Here is a 19,036-nt window from a genome sequence, read left to right on the forward strand (position 1 = left end):
CGACTCTCCTCAAGCAAGCTCTGTAACCCAACTTCCTCAACACTGCCTACAAAGACCAGACATCCTGCATACATCTTAGAGCCATTCAGCAAAACCTTCTCCAAACTCTGTTCTCCACTCTGCTTCCCCTACATGTAGCTGTATCTGTTTTTACCTTTTTGACTCTAGAGGAAGATGGCTCCCATTTCCTGCAACTGTGCTTAATCCTGTCCTCCCTGTTTCCTCCTGGAATCTCATTCTCTCTCTCACCTTGTACTTCTCCAGGAGTTTCTGTCTTTAGAGACCTGTTTGTGCCTCCATGTCCTTTCAGAGAAAGAACTCTCTTGACCTTGGGTTTGCTCCTCTAATGATTACCTGATCTTTTTTCCCCTTTCTTTCCGTTATCTTAGAACCCAACACTCATTTCACTCTGCTTTCCCACTGACAACTCATCACCCACCTGTCTCTCACAGTGCCACCTACTGTCAGGCTCAGCACCTGCTATTCTGCCGAGATTGTTCTTGAAGTCCCTCAGCATGAAGCTCAAACTCTGAATTCTTTATTACATTCCAAGACTCCACTGCAGCCCTCCTACAACTTACATTCATGGAAAGAAGTTGTGCTGACTTGGTTGCAGGATGCCAGGAAGGAGGAGGAGGAGGAGAAAAAGGAGGAGGAAGGGGAAGGAACCTAACCCTCCTTCTGGGGAGCCCTGATTTATACCTGTGGTGTTTCAGATGAGTGCTGGTGATGCTGCTTCTGAGACCCAGAGCCGTGGCTCTCTGTCTTGCTTTTGGTGATCAGCACGCTCCCACGTACTGTCTTGGCAGGTTTAATTTCGGGAGTTACCAGAGTGGATTCTGAAGTTAACTTGCCCAGGGTCTCACTGCTCAGTCGGATTTGGCCCATGGCATTTTGGCTCAAAGCAGCAGCCTCCTGGGCTACATGGAAAGAATAGGTCTATATTAAAAGTCACCTTAGGACGATTAGGAAGTAAAGGTGAAGATGGCACGCTGAAACCTAGTGTGATTCTTTTGAGGAATACAAAGCTGTCTCCATCTACAGCTGGCTGAGCAGGGCTGGGGGAAGGGGCTCCACCCACTGAGGATAGATGATAATGACCATGGGTGAGTGCAGAGCCTGGCCTGGAGTCCCGGGCTCTTCACTGCCCATCTTCCCAGTGGATCCCACATTAGTCTGCCTCACTTTCTCCTCCAGCCCTGAGGGCAATCATTTCTGAAACCACTGGTGTACTACAGCCCTGCCTGCCCTGGAAACCTAACACCCGAACTTTTGTGTTTCTAGGCAGCAGTGATACCAGTTGGTCAGGCATTCTCTGCTGCCATAGCAGAGCCGCTCAGAGGTACAGACAGGCCAAGTAATAGCAGTGTGCCTGCTGGCAAACATGGCTTCAAGATTAATTTCTTAGTTTCATCCGTGCCCTCTATTCCAATCAGATCACCACCCCTAAGCACTCCCACCCACTGAAAAGCTCCCTTTCAGAATCAGCAAATTGATGTAATTATTTAAAAGGATTTCCATGAGAGCTGTCCCAAAAAACTCTTGCTAGAGTGCCTTTCGCCTTTGTGATAAGCTCCTGCCCCTCCAAGCCCCCCAGTGACAATGGCAAGTCCTGTCTCCCTGAATTATGCCTTCAGCTTGACATTACTTTCTCAGGGATCCCAAATTCATGATTGGTCAAAGGACATTAACATAGCTCCAAAGACCTCTGTGAAATGTAGTTTATTTGAAAGAAAAAGAAACACAAAATCTAAGAGAACAGAGGAACAGAATTATGATGCAGCTTGGGGTTCCCCCTAAAGGGTAACAGAATATGCCACCCCAAAATATGGCTATAGGAGTTCAAGATACACCACCTCAAACTGCTGCTCTGGCACATTGATTATTTTGAGCTGCAGGCACTTGAAAAACAGCAAATGCAGGGAACGGCTTTCTCTGAACCCTCCTTATCTGGCTCAAGATGGAGCCTTCAAAAGCACCTCAATTGTGACAAATCCCTTCCTTGGGAATTCCATTAACCAGGAAGACTGACTCTTATCACAGGAAAGACTAGAAGCCAACACCACACTCAGACAAACTTTATCACAATCATACCTCCCCATCCATTTTCTTAAGGGTCCCTCCATCTTTCCTAAAAACCATTACCCTCCCCTAAGAAGACTACACCCGCCTCCCTTTTCCCTGTTACGATGGTATTTAATTCTGAATTCTAAAGCCATCCATTTTTTTCCCTGAGTATCTCTCCTGTATATGTGAAGTAAACATGTCAATAAACTTGTTTTTCTCTTGTTAATCTGTCTTTTATTACAAGGCTCTCAGCCAAGAACTCAGAAGAAGAGAGAGAAAATTATTTTTCTCCCTTATACTGAGGCGAGAAGCCCCATAAAAAGACCGGCAGGAACCCCAAGCAGGGCCACTACTCTTGTGCGGGCACCATCCGGTTCCCTGGCCCAGAGGCTCTATCTCACTTTTTGCCTCTGAAACTGCTTATTGCCCCTAAAATTCTATTGGTTCCCTGAGCTCACTTCTGATTGGTTATTTCCTTCACTCCTGATTGGTTATTTCTCTCACTCCTGACTGGTCCATTCCCCTCACTCCTGATTGGTTATTTCTCTCACTCCTGATTGGTCTATTTCTATAAAGCTTGTTCCTGGTTGGTCAAGTTCTGTTATACTCTATTTGCATATGATGTTGCAAAGTGTAAAACCGGCAGCCTATAAAAGCCTGTGTAAACCTACAGATAGCGTCTAGAGCTTAAAGTGTTAACTTGTCTGGGCCTGCTGGCATAAGAAACCTGAGTTCTCCAACTCTCAGAGTGCTGCTTGGTCTCTCGCCCGGATCCAGGTTGCTGTCACAAGTGAGCTGTAACACATTTTTCTGCAACAATACCACTAAAGAGCTATTTCTCTTATCTTCCCAGCAAAGAGTCTTCCATTTCCCTAAGCATCCCATGCAGAGGTATTGAGGGAAGGGGACACCCTGAAAGCCCCAGCCAGTTTTATCAACCTACTGTCTCAGGCCTCAGCACCTGTTCAGCAGGCATGGTATGCTATCAGGAATGATATCATACTATTCTGAATATTTATATAAAAACGATTCTGCTCTGAGCAGGTATGCTGCTTTATATTCAATAGATTTTCCCATTGCACAACATTGTAGGTCCTTAGAGGACTCGAGGGAGCCAAGATTCCTAACCTCTGGTAGGTAAGGCTTCACTACTATGGGGTTTAAAACTCAGTTAATGTTTCTCTCCAGCAACTTTCTCTTCCTCCCCTATTCCCTACCTTGGTAAATGATATAACTCTCTTCCTGGTTTCTGTGACTGGACATCTTGATGTGACCACTTTGAATGACTCCCCTTCCTTCAATTCCCTGCCACGCAGGTGGCTATCAGGTCAGCTGGCCCAGCCCCGCTCATCTTCAACTTCACTATTGCTTCCTTTATAAGACATTACAAGAGCTAGTTTCCTACTGTGGCTTTCTGACCATTTCTCCCATAGGATGAAAACTGACCAACTCCTTTTTTTCTTCAAAATAAAATCCAAATTCCTAATCTTGGCATCCAGGTCAACTACGATTGGCCTCAAACTGCCTTCTCACCTCTAATTTACTATCAGCTTCCCATCTTTCTTGGTCTGGAATGTCCTTATCTTCATGTTTACCTATCAACATTCTCCTGCTCCTTCAAAGCCAGTTCCATGAAAACAACCCCAAATTATGCTTATTGGAACCCAACCACAGCCGAGCTGTTGGGGAGAAGCTCACTGGGGAAACAGAGAAGACAGGCATGAACAGGGCGGTAAGGGCTACTTAGCACCAAAGGTCAGGGGAAACGGCTCTCACCAGACTCCTCTTCCTTCATGGACTGTTCTATGGCGGCCCTGATGCAGAGCTCACGGGCCCGGATCCCCTCAATGTTGTTGCTGTCAGAGATGGCTTCCAGCACAATGGAGTCGATGTTCAAGCAGGCTGCACTGTAGTACTTGGCCAAGCTGACTGCGGTGGCTGACTTTCCTACAAAAGAGGTCAGGGGGTTGAATTTCATGGCTCTCATTTGCTCAGTGTCTCAGACCTAAGAAGCTTCTAGAACAGAGGCTCCTGTAAAGTGATCTTTCCAAGTGTTCTGCCTCTAAGTCTCTCGTGTGGTCAGAGGTGGCAGCAGAAAAAAGAGGGAAGACCTGAGCCAGGAGTCAGGACTGTGGATTCTGGTCCTAATTCTACCACTGATGTGCCATGTGCTGTGGCAACCCACATTCTCTCTGGATTTTCTCCTCAGTTTAAAAAGTGACTTGATCAGATGATTAAAAAAATCTTGGAGCTCTTACTGTCTCTAATTCTAAGGAGAAGACAATTTAAAGAATAACTTGTACCGATTTTTTTCTCATTCCCAAATAACTATTCATTAAAAAAAAGAAAGTGTAGAAATAACAGAAGAAAAGGAAAAAAAATCCATACTTTGTTCATCCAGAGAGATTACAGATAGCATATGGCTGCTAAGTATGCATATGTAACTATTTTATTTGTATTTCTTATAAAAAAGAAATGGTTTATGTGGTAGGCTGTAGAATGGCCCCAAAGATGTCCACAGCCCAAACCCTGGAACCTGTGAATATGTTACCTTATATGGTAAAGGGATATTGTAGGGGTGATTAAATTAAGGATCTTGCTGTGGGAGATTATCCTGGATTATCTGGGTGGGCCCAACGTAACCACAAGGTCCTTACGAGAGAGCAGCTGGATGGTTGGAGTAAGACAGGTGATGTGATGACAAAAGGAAAGAGAAGGGGACCAGAAGATGTTATGATGCTAGTTTTGAAGATGGAGGAAGGGGCCATGGGCCAAGGAATGCAGGTAATGTTTCTAGAAACTAGAAAAGGCAACGAAATGGATTCTCCCCTATAGTTTCCAGAAAGAATGCAGCCTGTGGACCTATTTTAGACTTCTGAGCTCCAGCACTGTAACAAAGTAAGTCTGCATTGTTTTAAGCCACTAAATTTGTGGTTATTTGTTATAGTAGCAATAGAAAATTAATATAGATTGCAAATTGTAAGTATGGCATTTTTTCCTTACTTAAAACAGTATATCATAAACATTTTTCTGTTCATGCTATATACTTCTATGGCACTGTTTTTTTTTTTTATAGTGATAGTATACATTCAAAATTTACCATGTTAACTTTTCTTAGGTTTATAGTTAAGTTGCTAAGTATACTCACAGTGTTGTGCAACTATTATCACTGTCCATCTCCAGCAGTTTTACATCTTCTCAAATGGAAACTCTGTACCCATTAAACAATAACCTCTCCTTCCTTCCTTTCCTTACCCTCTGGAAACCACCATTCTACTTCCTGTCTCTATGAATATGACTACTCTAGGTACCTTATATAAATGGAATCATACAGTAATTATTCTTTTATGTCTTCCTTATTTTACTTAGCATAATGTCTTCAAGGTTCACCTGTGGTGTAGCATGTGTGAGAATTCCTTTCATTTTTATGAGTGAATAATATTCCATTGCACCACATTTAGTTTATCCACTCATAGCCTTCTGGCTAATGTGAATAATGCTGCTATGAACATGGAGGTACAAGACACTGTTTTTTTTTTTTTAAATCTTTTTTTTAATTAAAGTATAGTCAGTTTAAAATATTGTGTCAATTTCTAGTGTACAGCACAATGCTTCAGTCATACATGAACATATATGTATTTGTTTTCATATTTTTTCACCGTAAGCTATTACAAGATATTGAATATAGTTCCTTGTGCTATACAGTATAAACTTGTTTATCTATTTTTATATATACCAGTCAGTATCTGCAAATCTCCAACTCCCAAGTTATCCCCTCCCACCCCTTCCCCCCTGGTAACCATAAGTTTGTTTTCTATGTCTGTGAGTCTGTTACAAGACACTGTTTTTAACGGTGATGTAATTCACCACATGACCATACTATGGGTTAATTAACTAGACCCCTCCATAACGAATGAATAGATTTTTAGTATGGTAAACAATGTTGCAGTGAACAATCATGTAGCTCATCTTTGTCCACATGATTAAGTATCTTCTTAAGATAAATTTTTAGAAGTAATATTGACAGACCAAAGGTTTTTGCACATATTTTTCCTCCTCTCTTTTTGAGTAACTTAATGCCTTGGGTTTTTCTTTAATACTTTAATGTTATTAAATTATTGAAAGAATACCAGCTCCAACAATTTGAAGATGTACTAATTAAAAATGAGATGTCCTCACTCTTTCTCTAACCCCGTATCTCAAAAGTTGAAAGTTTAACAACTTGAAGATAATCCTTTGGTATATAAATTTAAAAGAAAAGAGCCTTTTATGCCCTCAAAAATTACATGTCCAAACTTTACCATAAACCCAAAAGGTGTGTGCCCTGAGGGTGGTGCATACCTGATAAGGGCGTCCCATGGACGATGATGGCAATACCCTTCCGGTTCTTGGCCAGGCGGGCTTCTGCAGAAATGTCAATGCCCAGGTGGCGAGCGATGGCCTTGCTCACTGGGTTGTTTTCTACTTCTCCAACCTCTTCCGCAGAGTGGCTTTCAATGCTTTGAATCTTTTCAGCTGAAAATTAAAAATACATGTGCGCATGTGTGCATGTGCATGCATGTTGACACACCCAGAATTCACATGGGTCCTGATGGAAATGGGGACGACTTTTTCTTATCAAACTTTGTTGCTTTAAGATGACAAACATAATCTGTTGGAGATATTGCCACAGTCCTCACTCCCCTGTAGTGTATGAGAGTGCCCCCTTTTGGCTAATTCTTTGTGCACAGTTACTAGGATTGAAAATACAGATACTTTTTGACTCTTAATTCCATTTTGGGGAACCTCTCCTGCTGAAAAATAATACTGGAAACTAGCTGAATTTGCAACACCAAGGGAAATGGCTAAATAAATGATGGCATCATATTCACATCATAGCATTAACACATAATAGTGCTAGAAGGATGCATTTTATGGAAAGGCACTGAACAGCCTTCCTGCGTCTGCTTAGAGAGAACTGGTACCAAAACGTTAAAATGCTTGGTTACTTTGAAACATGATTTTTTCCAGGCTTTCCTCATCTTCCTCTTCATCTGGGTAAGTCTTGGACTCGACCACTGGGATGTGTCGCTCTTCCAGGTTGGATGTGACAGAGATCCCTTGGCTAAGTGAGGTCCTCTTCGTGCTGGCAGAGGTTCCCTGTTCTGACGAGGGCCCATCGTCCTCTTCTGCCAGAGAGTAAAGGATGAAAACACACAGGAAGAGTTCGGAGGGGGACCAAGGAGATGGGGCAGAAAAGGAAAGAGAGACAAAGAGAAGAATCGCTGAACTGGTTCCCATCACCCTAGACTATCTCACCCAAAGAAATAAGAACTGCAGTCAGCCTGCTGCAGTGTGTTGCTACATTTTAACATTAAAAAAAAAATCAAAATGATACATTTGCTCCAGAAAATTTAGGAAATTCAAAAGAGCAAAAATTGATAAAATTTAGCTTCAGAAAGAGATACTGATAGACAAAGAAATGGTAACAGAGGAATTGCAGTTTAATTTTATGATACCAGTGTCAGAGAGCTGCAACCTCTCAGATTTTTAATTTTTCAAAACTGAAGCTGGCATCATGCTGTACATACCAGTTTGTAGGCTGCTTTCCCCCTCAATCTATCATGAACATTTCTCCATGTGATTGTTAAGCACATCTACTACTTTATCTGCTCCGCACCCTCCTCCTTGCCCCTATTCCACAGACTTTCAGTGAGTATGTCAGGCTGTCACTGTACAAGGTGACCCTGCTCTACCCTGGGGCCAAGACATCCTCTTTGTTTAACTTTAGATTTGAGTTGCAGAGGCTGCAGCTCTCCTGGGAATGGCAGTGACATGACTTGGAGCTGCTCGCCTTCCCTGGTTGTTGTCTGGAAGCAGAGGAGGACAGGGTACTCGATGAGAGCAGAGAGAGCAGATACTCAGAGATGTGCTGCTGAGAAGCAGAGTGAGCGCCTCCCTGGGCTCCCACTGACCCTCAGGTCCTGGCTCTAGACCACCTTTTGACGGGCCAGATGGAAAACTGAGCCCATGACCATAGCATGTAGGACAGGGATGAGAACGACAGGGCCCTTACTAAGTCCTCTTGTGGCTCTCTGCCTCGGCTGCCAGGCACTCCTGAGTGTAAAGGTCTGTCCCCCAACCCCCTTCCTGACTGTGAGCTCTCAGAGGCACAGGCTGGTTTCACTGATCTTCCTTCCAGCATTGCAGATCAGTGCTCAGAATATAATGGGTGCATGTTATGGGCTTAATTGGTTCCTATAATTCATTTGTTGAAATCTTAGCTACCCCCACACCCCACCTCCCCACCCCAGTATGCTAGAATGTGACTATTTGAAGTAGGGCCTTTAAAGAGGCAATTAAGTTAAAATGAGGTCATATGAGTGTCCCGATCCATCCATAATCCAGTATGACTGGTGTTCTTAAAAGAGGAGATTAGGACATAGGCACACACAGAGGGAAGTCCTTGTTAACACACAGGGGGAAGAGAGCCATCCACAAGCCAAGGAGTGAGGCTCAAAAGAAAACAGCCCCAACCAACACCTTGATCTTGGACTTCTAGCCTCCAGAATTATGAGAAAATGAGTTTCCTTTGTTTAAGTCCCCCAGTCTGTGGTATTTGCGATGGCCGTTTTAGTGAACTAATATGCTCAATGACTATGGGTGGAGAGGCAGCCTTCTTCTCTCATCTCCTTTTAGGGAAAAGTAGTGTTCTCTGGTTAGCTCCTATCTACTTGAGATACAACAACACAAGCACAAGGGCAAGAAAATGGACTTCATTCACTCATTCACTCTTATAGCATGTTTATCAGGCCACTGTGATGGATCAGGTGCTGGTCCATGCCCTGGGTTTACATCGGGGATCCATGATCACTGCCTTTATGGGGGCTTCTTGCCTAGGGAGAGGCAGGTATAAATAAAGGACATGTGACAACTGTCACACAGAAGAAGAGAGCAAGTAAGAACAGGGAGGGTGCATTTCCAGGATGAGGGCACAGAGAGGCAGGGAGGAGAAGCATGAGTCCTGACAAGCCACACGGTCCCACAGGTTAGATCCTGGAGCCTTAATGCTCAAGTGCACCCAAGGGAGTCCCTGGGTGGGTAATGGATAACTCGGGGGTGCTGGGCCAGAAAGGGCAAGATTAAAAGAACACAGTCAAGCTTTGGGATTGAGGTTTGTCCTCAAGGATGATGGAGGGTTCTTCCTCATATGAACTCCCACCTCTGCCTCTTGTAGGGCACCAACTTCTACCGTGCCTGATGGATTACTTGCAATGCCTTGGCATACACATGAAGCCCATGGAGAAGACTGGTTACTGTCGTGGACTCCAGAGTCAGACAGACCTGGGCTCAAATCCTGATTCTGCCACTTAAAACTGAGGACCTGGCCTCTCATTGCTTCATCTCTCATCTATACGTGTAAAACCCTCAACATAGGGCTTGGTATCTAGCAAGTGTTCTTCTCTATGTATATTAGCTATTTTTAAGTCTTAACTCCTCATCAGATTCTAGCGAGAGCAGAATGTGTCCCCATCTCTGTGGGGATAACAGGACCACTTTGTAAGGGTAGAAAGGAAATACATAAGGCACGCAGTGCCTGCTTGGCACCTGGCAGGTGTTCAGTAAGCGGCTGGTCTCCCTGCAGAGGTAACTCAAAGAAGCCAGGCCAGTGGCTGGCGCCAGGGGCTCCAGAACTGCTGTGTTCTCACCGTTCTCCTGCGCCAGGCTCTCCAGATATTTCATCTTCATCTGCTCCTCTTTTATCCGCTTCACCTCCTTAAAGTACTCATACACCTCTGGGGGCAGCTTCTCCCCGGGAAGGCGAGGAGGCAGCAGCAGGGTGTTGTAGGAGTCATAGCCCTTTAGCGTTCGCAAGATCTGCTCAGGGAGAATGGGAACTGCTGTTGGTCCCTCTGGAAGCGTCCTCCCCACAGTCCCAGGTGAGTCTGCCATCCACCTCATCAAAGCCCTGCCCAAGGCTGGGGTGTGTACAAATATTTTCTGGATCTCAAAGGGTAGAGCCCTGTGGAGAGGTCTAAAGTGTATGGCAGAGCCCTGAATCTGTGGGGATATAGGATTTTTATTTGGTCTCATGTGAGCCTGGGCATTTCCCATGTGGAAAAGAATCCTCTCCTTGTTTTAAATATCATATATATACTGTTTTTCTGGTTTTTTTTTTTTCCACTGACAAATGTATAGAACTCAATTATCTACTTTGAGTGACAAGTTATTGAAAAGTATTGTGGTTAGCAATATTATACTAGGTAAGGTGCTTGTCTCATAAATAGAGGATCCAGAGAAAAACAGGTAAAATGGCATTGTGTGTGTGTGTGTGTGTGTGTAAGGGAGAGAGAGAGGGATATAAGGGATGTGTATTGGGTACAAGATGTACAAGATGCATAGTTAAAATTTAATTTCAGATAAACAATGAGTAATTTTTAAGTATAAATTTATCCCATGTTGTTCACCTGGAATTCAAATTTAATGGGAGTAATCTGTTTTTCTTTCTACTAAACCTGGCAACCTTTGTATATATGTATATTTATAAAAGACTGTAAAATCAAGTCCTAGAAAGCAACTACCTCCTATATGACCTATTTTACTGGTGTGAAAAATCAGTTTTGTTAGGTAATCTTCCTCCAAGATTACCATTTTTAGTTGTTTGAGAACCAATGTTAATGAGCTTATGCTAAAATTTATATGGAGGAACAAAGAGCTAAGATAGTTAAAATGCTAATGAAGAAAAATATATAGAGAGAGGACTGCCCCACCAGATATTAGGACTTATGAAACTGGAGCAATAGACAGGGTGGTATCGATGTCCAGACAGACAAATTGACCAGTGAAACAGAAGAGAGAGCTTAGAATAGACCCATTTGTATACGGAGCTTTGACACAGGACAGAGGGGACACAGCAGATCAGTGTGGAAAGGAGGGACTATTCCAAAGGCTGGATGATGCAGACATAAAGACCTGGTCAACTTGCTACAACTGGGGCAACTCTAAAGAGCCAGCCCGGCTCCAGAGCTTCCTGTGGGACCAGCTGAAGTCTCTGTGCAATCTCATCCCAGGTCACCTTCTCTGTCTGCCCAGGTCTACTTCCCTTATTCTTCTTGGGTGTTGTCCCTGAAAGTGCTCCCAGGTAAACCTTCTGCTTGCAAACCTCACAGAGTCTTAGATTCTGCTTTCCACTGACTCTGACCCACAACAGAGGACACTGGGCCAACATAAGCCACTGAATGTTTAACAAATACCTGCTTCCAGAGGGACAGAGTCCCATTGTGAGAAAAAATTTCTGGATGTAGAATCCAAATTGGGCAGAGCATAAACACTGGATATAAAAAAGATAGAAGGTTCACAGGCCAAGTTGGAGAAGGGTCCAGAGGAAGCAGGACCACCTTGGCTAATCCATTCCCAAACCCCTGACCCACAGCAAACCCGAGACAACAAATGTTTTTTGTTTTAAGTTGCTAAGTTTGGGGGTAAGTTATTTTGCAGCAACAGGTAATTAACACAGCATCAGACTTCATGAACAACAAAACCTTATGAGAAAACAATGGAGCAACACATTTAAGATATGCAAGTGCAGAAAATGTGAGCCAAGGATATTATACCCAATCAAACTGATCTTCAAGCCCAGAAGTCACCAAAGAACAGTTATGAACATGTGAATACTCAGGGAATACTGTTCCCATGGTCCCTTCTTGAGGAATCCACTAGAGAATGAGATTCTGATAACCCAGTAGCGATTGGAGGAGCTTCGACACAAGGACTGGTGCTGAGCGCTGAATATGTTCAAGTGTAGAACTAAGACTAAATGATGGAAATTATGATGGAAAGTAGGTCCTGATATCTTTCTATTTTAAGCTCTGACATTACAGATTTAATACAAGAAGCAAAACACAGAGGAAGTGTACATGAGATGATTACCCAGTAGGTATTAACTGGAAGTAAAATAATATCATTTTAAATTAGAAGGTAGTGAGGAGAGGGAAAAAGAGATTACTAGCTAATTTCATTACTGCTCATAGTAGGGAACTAAGAAGTTGTTTCTAAAAGGCAGGGTACTAAAGGTATTAGGTAAAGGTATAATTTATACAGATCAACATCAAGGTAGGAGAGCAGGGTAAAGGTAGTAAAATTGGACCTGGATAGATTGATAGAACAGAATAGAGATCCCAGAAATAGACTGAAATAAATACAGTCAACTGGTCTTTGACAAAGGAGCACACAATGGCACAAAGATAGTTTTTTTCCACATATGTTACTGGAACTGGACATCCACATGCAAAACATCAAATCTGGATGGATCTTGCCCCAGTTATAAAATTTAACTCAAATGGATCATACACATAAATGAAAAACATAAAACTATATAATTTCTAGAAGAGAACATAAGAGAAAATCTAGATTATGTAAAGTATGGTGGATGAATTTTTAGATATAACTTCAAAGGCACAGTCCATGAAAAAAATAATTGATAAGCTGGATTTTATTATAATGAAAAACTTCCTTTCTACAAAAGATAATGTCAAGAGAATGAAAAGACAAGCCACAGACTGGGAGAAAATAATCGCAAAGACACATCTGATAAAGGACTGCTATTCAAAATCTGTATAGAACACTGAAAACTCATCAATAAGAAAACAAACAACTAGTTTAAAAATTGGGCCAAAGACCTTAACAGACATCTTACCAAAGAAGATATACAGATAGTAAACAAGCATGTGAATAGATGTCTCACATCATATATGTCATCAGGGAAATGCAAATTAAAACAACAGTGAGATACCACTACACACCAATTAGAACAGCCAAAATCCAAAACCCTGAAAAACTCAAATGCTGGTGAGGATGAAGAACAATAGGCTTTCTCATTTAGTGCTGGAGAAATGCAAAATGGTATAACCACTTTGGGAGATAATTTGGCACTCTGTTACAAAACTAAACATATGATCCAACAGTCATACTCCTTGGTATTTACTTAAAGGAGGCAAAAATTTATGTTCACACAAAACCCAAACACAGATGTAGTTGCTTTATTCATAATTGCCAAAGCTTGGAAACAACCAAGATGTCTTTTAGCAGGTGAATGGATAAACTGTGGTCTTTCCAAACAATGGATTATTATTCAGCATTAAAAAGAAATGAGCTGTCAAGCCATGAAAAGATGTGGAGGAATCTTAAATGCACATTACTAAGTGAAAGAAGCCAATCTGAGAGGTTTACATACTGTATGATTCCAATTATATGGCATTCTGGAAAAGGCAAAACTAGGGAGACAGTAAAAAGATCAGTGATTGCCAAGGGGTGAGAGGAGGAAGGGATGAATAAGTGGAGCCGAGAAGATTTTTAGGGCAGTGAAAATACTTTATATAATACTATAATGATGGATACATGGCATTATACATTTGTCCAAACCCAAAGAAGGTACCAAGAAAGAACTGTAATGTAAACTATGAATTTGGATGATTATTATGTGTCACATAGGTTCACCAATTATAACAAATATATTATTCTAGTGGGGGATGTTGATGATGGGGTAGACTATGCATGTGTGAGGGAAGGTGGTAAATGAGAAATCTCTGCATCTTCCCCTCAATTTTGCTGTGAATTTAAAACTGCTCTAAAAAATAAAGTTTAAAAAAGTGGACATGGAGGAGCAATAATAAAATATGTAGCTCAGAAAAGGAAAAAAAAAGACAGATTTAAGACTTAACATGATTACATTAAATGTAAATGATTTAAATATACCAATTAAACACAAAGACCGCCAGAGCATATTTTAAAAATGAACCAATTGTGGGAAGGGATAGACTGGGATTTCAAAATTGTAGAATAGATAAACAAGATTATACTGTATAGCACAGGGAAATAAATACAAGATCTTATGGTAGGTCACGGAGAAAAAAATGTGACAATGAATATATATATGTTCATGTATAACTGAAAAATTGTTCTCTACACTGGAATTTGATACAACATTGTAAAATGATTATAAATCAATAAAAAATGTTAAAAAAATGAACCAATTATATCCTGTCTACAAGAAACTCATTTTAAATATAATGACTGCTGCATACATTCTTTACTGTTTGGATTTTAACCATGAGTGTGTATTAGTTTCTCAATTAGTTGTTTAAAATGTATAATAAGATCATAAAGAAGCAGTGAATTCTGTTTAGGGCAAGGGAAGTAGGTCAGGAAATGCTGCAAAGTGATCTTTAAATCAACAGGGAAGGGGTCAGAGGAAGAAAGAGCAAAGGTCAGGAGGAAGTTGTCCATGCAGAGAGATGAACACGAGTCCATGGCAGGACTCAGCATATGTAGGAAAACAAAGTTTGGTTTTGGTCTGTGCTCACCTTCTCTTCTACAAGATATTGCTGGTCAAATTCTAAGGAGTAAAACTCAATGGGAAAGTTGCAGGGATTCTTCACCACCACCTCAGCCTCGTCTCCAGGTGCATAAGGCAGCAGTGGCCCCAGCTTCAGAACTGAAGGACTAAATTCCAGGTGTGGCTCTAGACCTTGCCCCTGTGCCAGCAGTGTCAGCTTTTGAGTGCTCTGGGCAATCTGGAACACCAGGGTTTGGCTGTAGAATTTCTGGAAAACATGAAACAAAACAAACATCTGAATTTTTTGTGTTATGTGCCATGTAAAACTGATAACCACTGAGGGGACACAATTGCTCCCGTTTAGACTAAAAAGGAAAACTTTTCTTATAAAATTACATGCGAGCAATTTACATTACAATATTAATACTGGGTATCTAGCCTGCCAGGCACTGTAACAAGTGCTTCACCATGGCCCCCTGAATGTTGTTCTGATATCTCTCAGATCCTCCAGTGTGTTCAGGTGTCCCGTTGCCAATATCTGCACCTCTGGGCTCTCATTTCATGGGCCGGGTTGCCCATGGGTAGGGCAGGGCAGAAGTCCCAGGGAAATAGCATCTTCTAGAATCAATCGTCAATAAATGACTCTCGGGAGTTATCATATAAAGACCCCAGCTCCCTTGTCCCTGGGGAGGGATAATTCTGAAATGTGCATTCTGTATATTTTCTCAGAGTTTCCAGTGGGATTAAGCTCTAGTCTCCAAGGTAGCTGATTCACTCACACATCCTATAAGCTGCCTTCCTTTTCCTTATCACCTTCTACTTCTCTGTCAGTATTCCCTACACTTCCTAAATAATCTGCTTGCGCTCAAATTCTTATCTCCAGGACTGTTTCTTGGAGAATCTGAATTAACATATTTCCATTATTTGAAGATCCAGTTAAGCAGCTGGTCCAGGATGATCAGCTAGGGCGTTCAGTTCATCTGATACAATTACAACCCAAATACCAGTGGTTTCACTGAGAAGCCTATTAAAATGCAGATTCACAGGCCCATACCTAGAGAGCCTGACTTGGTAGGGACAGGGTAAGGCTGGGGAGTCTGTATTTTTAATCAGATGCCCAGGTTGTTCTGACACAGTGTGGCTCATGGCTGGAGTTTGAAGGTCATGATTGGCTGTGTGATTTGGAGCTCTTAACCACCTTAGCTTAAGGGGAAAAATCAGATGGATGGAATGTGTAAGGACATAGACACAAGTACAGTAAAATGCCTACTGTTGGAGACAATAAGAGAATGAATTATTGGCTAAGAGAGTTTTCAATATAGTTGTGGGGTTAGTACCTTATGATCCAAACTTCTATATTTTAATTGCTTTTTATGGAAGTATGTCTAAAACATTTTATTCATCTCCCTATTTTCTAACACAGAGTATGCTGAACACATGTTTTAATGTATAGGAGTGGTTACTGTGGACATTTGTGGTTTCTCTGTGCTGCTGATGCTGGTGGAGATACAGGTGTGGACCATATGGGTTGCAAGGCTAACAAGTTCCTTGTATACAGCCAATAAATTCCTTTCCCATTTCGTGGAAACATTTTATTAGTTTTGACCAATTCCAGCACAACATTTATGGAATTGCCCCAACAAATCTATTTTTTAAACTATATTTACTGATAGTTCCCTCATTCAGTAAAAACATCCAAAATCTTGAATAAACCTTCTGACAGCCTTAAGACTCTTAAGAATGACCAACACATTGATTATCATTTCTTTTAAAAGGGTTGGGGAGATTTTGATAATAATAGAAACAGGGACTCTATTTTAGAACCAGATATGAAGTTATTCACTTTTCTTTCTTCTCACTGTAGATTTTTAAGCAATTCCTCAAAGTTGTTACCAGGAAAATGGGGGTTAACCATAGGTATTTTATAAAACTTACATCGATTTCTTCTTTTAAAAGAATAGAGAAAAACATCTCCCAAACGCCTTAGACTTTGAGCAAAAGTCTTTACAGTGTAACCTCTTGAGATCCTCTCTAGTTCAAGGATTTTACTGTGTTTTTTGTCAGGAGTAGCTCTGTGCTGATGGTGTTTGCAAATGAAACACTTGTGAGGCCCAGGAAATACTTATTATTATTACAACTACTGCTAGTAATGGTAAATAGATACTGAGACAGTATCTATAGAGCAGTATGCTGTGCATTTTATTCACATTAATTCATTTAATCTTCAAAATGACCCTAGGAGGTAGGTATTGCAGGTTGATAACGTCTCACCTGAAACCCTAGGGACCAGATGCTTTCAAATTCAGATTATTTTTTTAAAGGTAAACACAGCGCATATACCCTACATTACACAGTATCCTTGGCAGGGTCTGGGGCAGGTCCTCTGTAATCAAATACATTAATATTTCTGCAGTTGCAGTGTTTGAGTCTGCAAACCAAGTGGGATAAATAAAGGTTAAGTAATTTCCTGTCAGTTCCAATTAGGTTTTTCTGCCAAATGACTTTGGGTCTGAAACTTATGAAAAAATTTTCCCCCCAGTTTTTGGAACTTATTGGATTTTAGAATTGCAATAAGGGATTTTGAACATGTGATATTATTATTTTTCACTTTATCTGTGAGCAAACTGAGGTTTAGCGAGGCTGAGCAATTTGCCCAAAGCCACGCAGTCTCTAAGTGAGGAGGCAGAAGCCCACTAAGCCAGGTCTGCGGATAAAAGTCAAAGTGTTAGGCAGATCTGCTGATTCCAGAGCTGGTGATCCTAACCACCAGGACCCAGCTCCTATGGGAACCAGAGCACTGGATGTTATCATCAGAATAATGAGGTACAGGTCACTCAAAGGTTCCCTGGAGACCTAGTCAAAGCATGGACTTTGAGTAAAGGTCAAAGTGATCCAGAGTCTGAATGAGAGTACATTTCTTTAAGGCTTACCTCTTCTTTAGGCATGAATTTCACTTGCACGTTGGACCTCTCACCAGGATCCAAGACCCCAGAAGTAGGCTGAATCTCAAAGATCCGTGTCTTGGGCTTTAATTCAGCACATAGTTTCCGTCTTAAGTACTTTGGCATGTGTTTCTCTAGCTGGTTAATAAATAGTAGACAATTAGACCATCTTCTTTGGAAAATGAGATTATTCCATCTTCCACTCACTCAACCTACGTTTACTGAGGACCTCCCAGGTGTCAGGGGCTGTGTGGATACCAGAGGCACAAAGATAAATGAGATGTTTGCACACAGCATAGCCTGATAGGTCCTCAAGTGCTGGGCTGAGGGCCAAATTTTATTCAGGAGGCAACGGTTGTCACTGAAAGTCTTTGAGTAGGAGGGTGAAATGAAGAGAGTGAAGGACTAGAATTACAAATATGGCTGAAATGGAGATGGAAAAAAAGGGGACAATGGGCCACAATTCATTTACCTTACTAACTTTTTTATGGCTGTGGATAAACCATTCACAAGGGACTTGGAGATGATTGGAAAGCTGAACAGTTTCCACGAGGCACTGACCACACTGAATTGTGGCAAACTCCACTTTTGCACTGGACAGTGTCATAGTGGGAATGGTCACCTTGGCTTGGAGACGGATGTGAACTGTTGGCCCTCCAACCACCTAGAGTGGGCAGAAGATTGCTGTTACCACATGGCATGGGACTGAGGGAAGAATCATGGCTCTGAAATGGTAACTGGATTATCCCAGGGTGATTGATTGCCAGGCAGAGCCGGAAGCTGGGGAGAGTTAGCTGGGCCCAGTGGTGCATCTCACCTTGATGGGCAGGACAACCTCTTTGTTTCCAACAGAAAGACTGGCCCCTTGTGGGTCAAATCTCAGTTCAAATGTTTCCGTTTCACAGTAAGGCAGATTCTTCACACGATCTAGCTCAATACTGAAGCCTGGAGCAAGACAAACAAAATTTCTTTGTGGGATAGAAAAAGAGCAAATGAGAGCTGCTCTAGATAGTGCCCATATGGAGGTAGGATGACCTCTCAAAGTATCAATTAACGGCCCCACAATTCTTTCAGCTGATCCAGAAGAAGCACAAACACTACTCCAGAAGGACAGTACAGATGGGCACCTTGTTAGAAACAACAAAGTGCAATAGGAAGGGTCTCCAGCCTGGTTACCTGTGCCATGAAGGACACGCTTCTCTGCATGGAAGGACACTGGGAAGTGACTAGTGTTTGTGATCTTGATGATGTGGGTTCGGACGTCACCAAGGATGATGTAGCCAAAGTCCAGGATATACTCTGGTAGCTGGACTCTGAAACGGTTAACAGGCTCTCCTTAACCACTCACTTTTCCAAAAGCGAGAGTGTGTGAGGCTCTCTTCTGCCTCCTCTGCGTAATTCTATTCTCTGTAGTAGAGGACAACCACTCTCCAGAATGGAGACCAGGAACATGATACTTCCCCAGAATTCCACACTGCTGTTTCAGCCATTATCTCCAAAAGCACTAAGGCCCCTCAAGGGCCTGAAACTGGCCTGTCTATTAGACAAAGCTGGAGGCTTCTGACTTTAAGAGGCAGAGACCTGTCTGGCTGGCTGGATGCTAGAGAATGGCAGATACATGAGGTGAGTGAACTTCACTCCTACATGATTAACCATTAATTCTGGGAGCGTGCTGGAGGACGGCACAGCTGCTCTGCTACACTCGGAAAAAAAA

General features: G+C 42.0%; 1 protein-coding gene across 6 annotated transcripts in view; it reads right to left on the minus strand.

Moving 5' to 3' along the window:
- HYDIN (HYDIN axonemal central pair apparatus protein) overlaps positions 1 to 19,036 on the minus strand; it is a 381,838-nt gene that overhangs the window by 89,521 nt on the left and 273,281 nt on the right. For 5 of the 6 annotated variants that reach the window (XM_074370458.1, XM_074370459.1, XM_074370460.1 and 2 more), the window contains exons 33-42: positions 18,499 to 18,635; positions 18,140 to 18,267; positions 17,795 to 17,986; positions 17,311 to 17,460; positions 14,409 to 14,648; positions 9,756 to 9,924; positions 7,056 to 7,235; positions 6,409 to 6,582; positions 3,844 to 4,014; positions 703 to 920 (exon numbers count right to left, since the gene is read on the minus strand). In XM_074370458.1, coding sequence (XP_074226559.1) covers positions 703 to 920; positions 3,844 to 4,014; positions 6,409 to 6,582; positions 7,056 to 7,235; positions 9,756 to 9,924; positions 14,409 to 14,648; positions 17,311 to 17,460; positions 17,795 to 17,986; positions 18,140 to 18,267; positions 18,499 to 18,635 — 1,759 coding nt within the window. Of the gene's footprint in view, positions 1 to 702; positions 921 to 3,843; positions 4,015 to 6,408; positions 6,583 to 7,055; positions 7,236 to 9,755; positions 9,925 to 14,408; positions 14,649 to 17,310; positions 17,461 to 17,794; positions 17,987 to 18,139; positions 18,268 to 18,498; positions 18,636 to 19,036 lie in introns of those variants that run through there. The other variant, XM_074370463.1, reaches the window with a different exon arrangement.

The sequence above is a fragment of the Camelus bactrianus genome, chromosome 9, assembly GCF_048773025.1.
Source record: "Camelus bactrianus isolate YW-2024 breed Bactrian camel chromosome 9, ASM4877302v1, whole genome shotgun sequence".
Taxonomy (NCBI): domain Eukaryota; kingdom Metazoa; phylum Chordata; class Mammalia; order Artiodactyla; family Camelidae; genus Camelus; species Camelus bactrianus.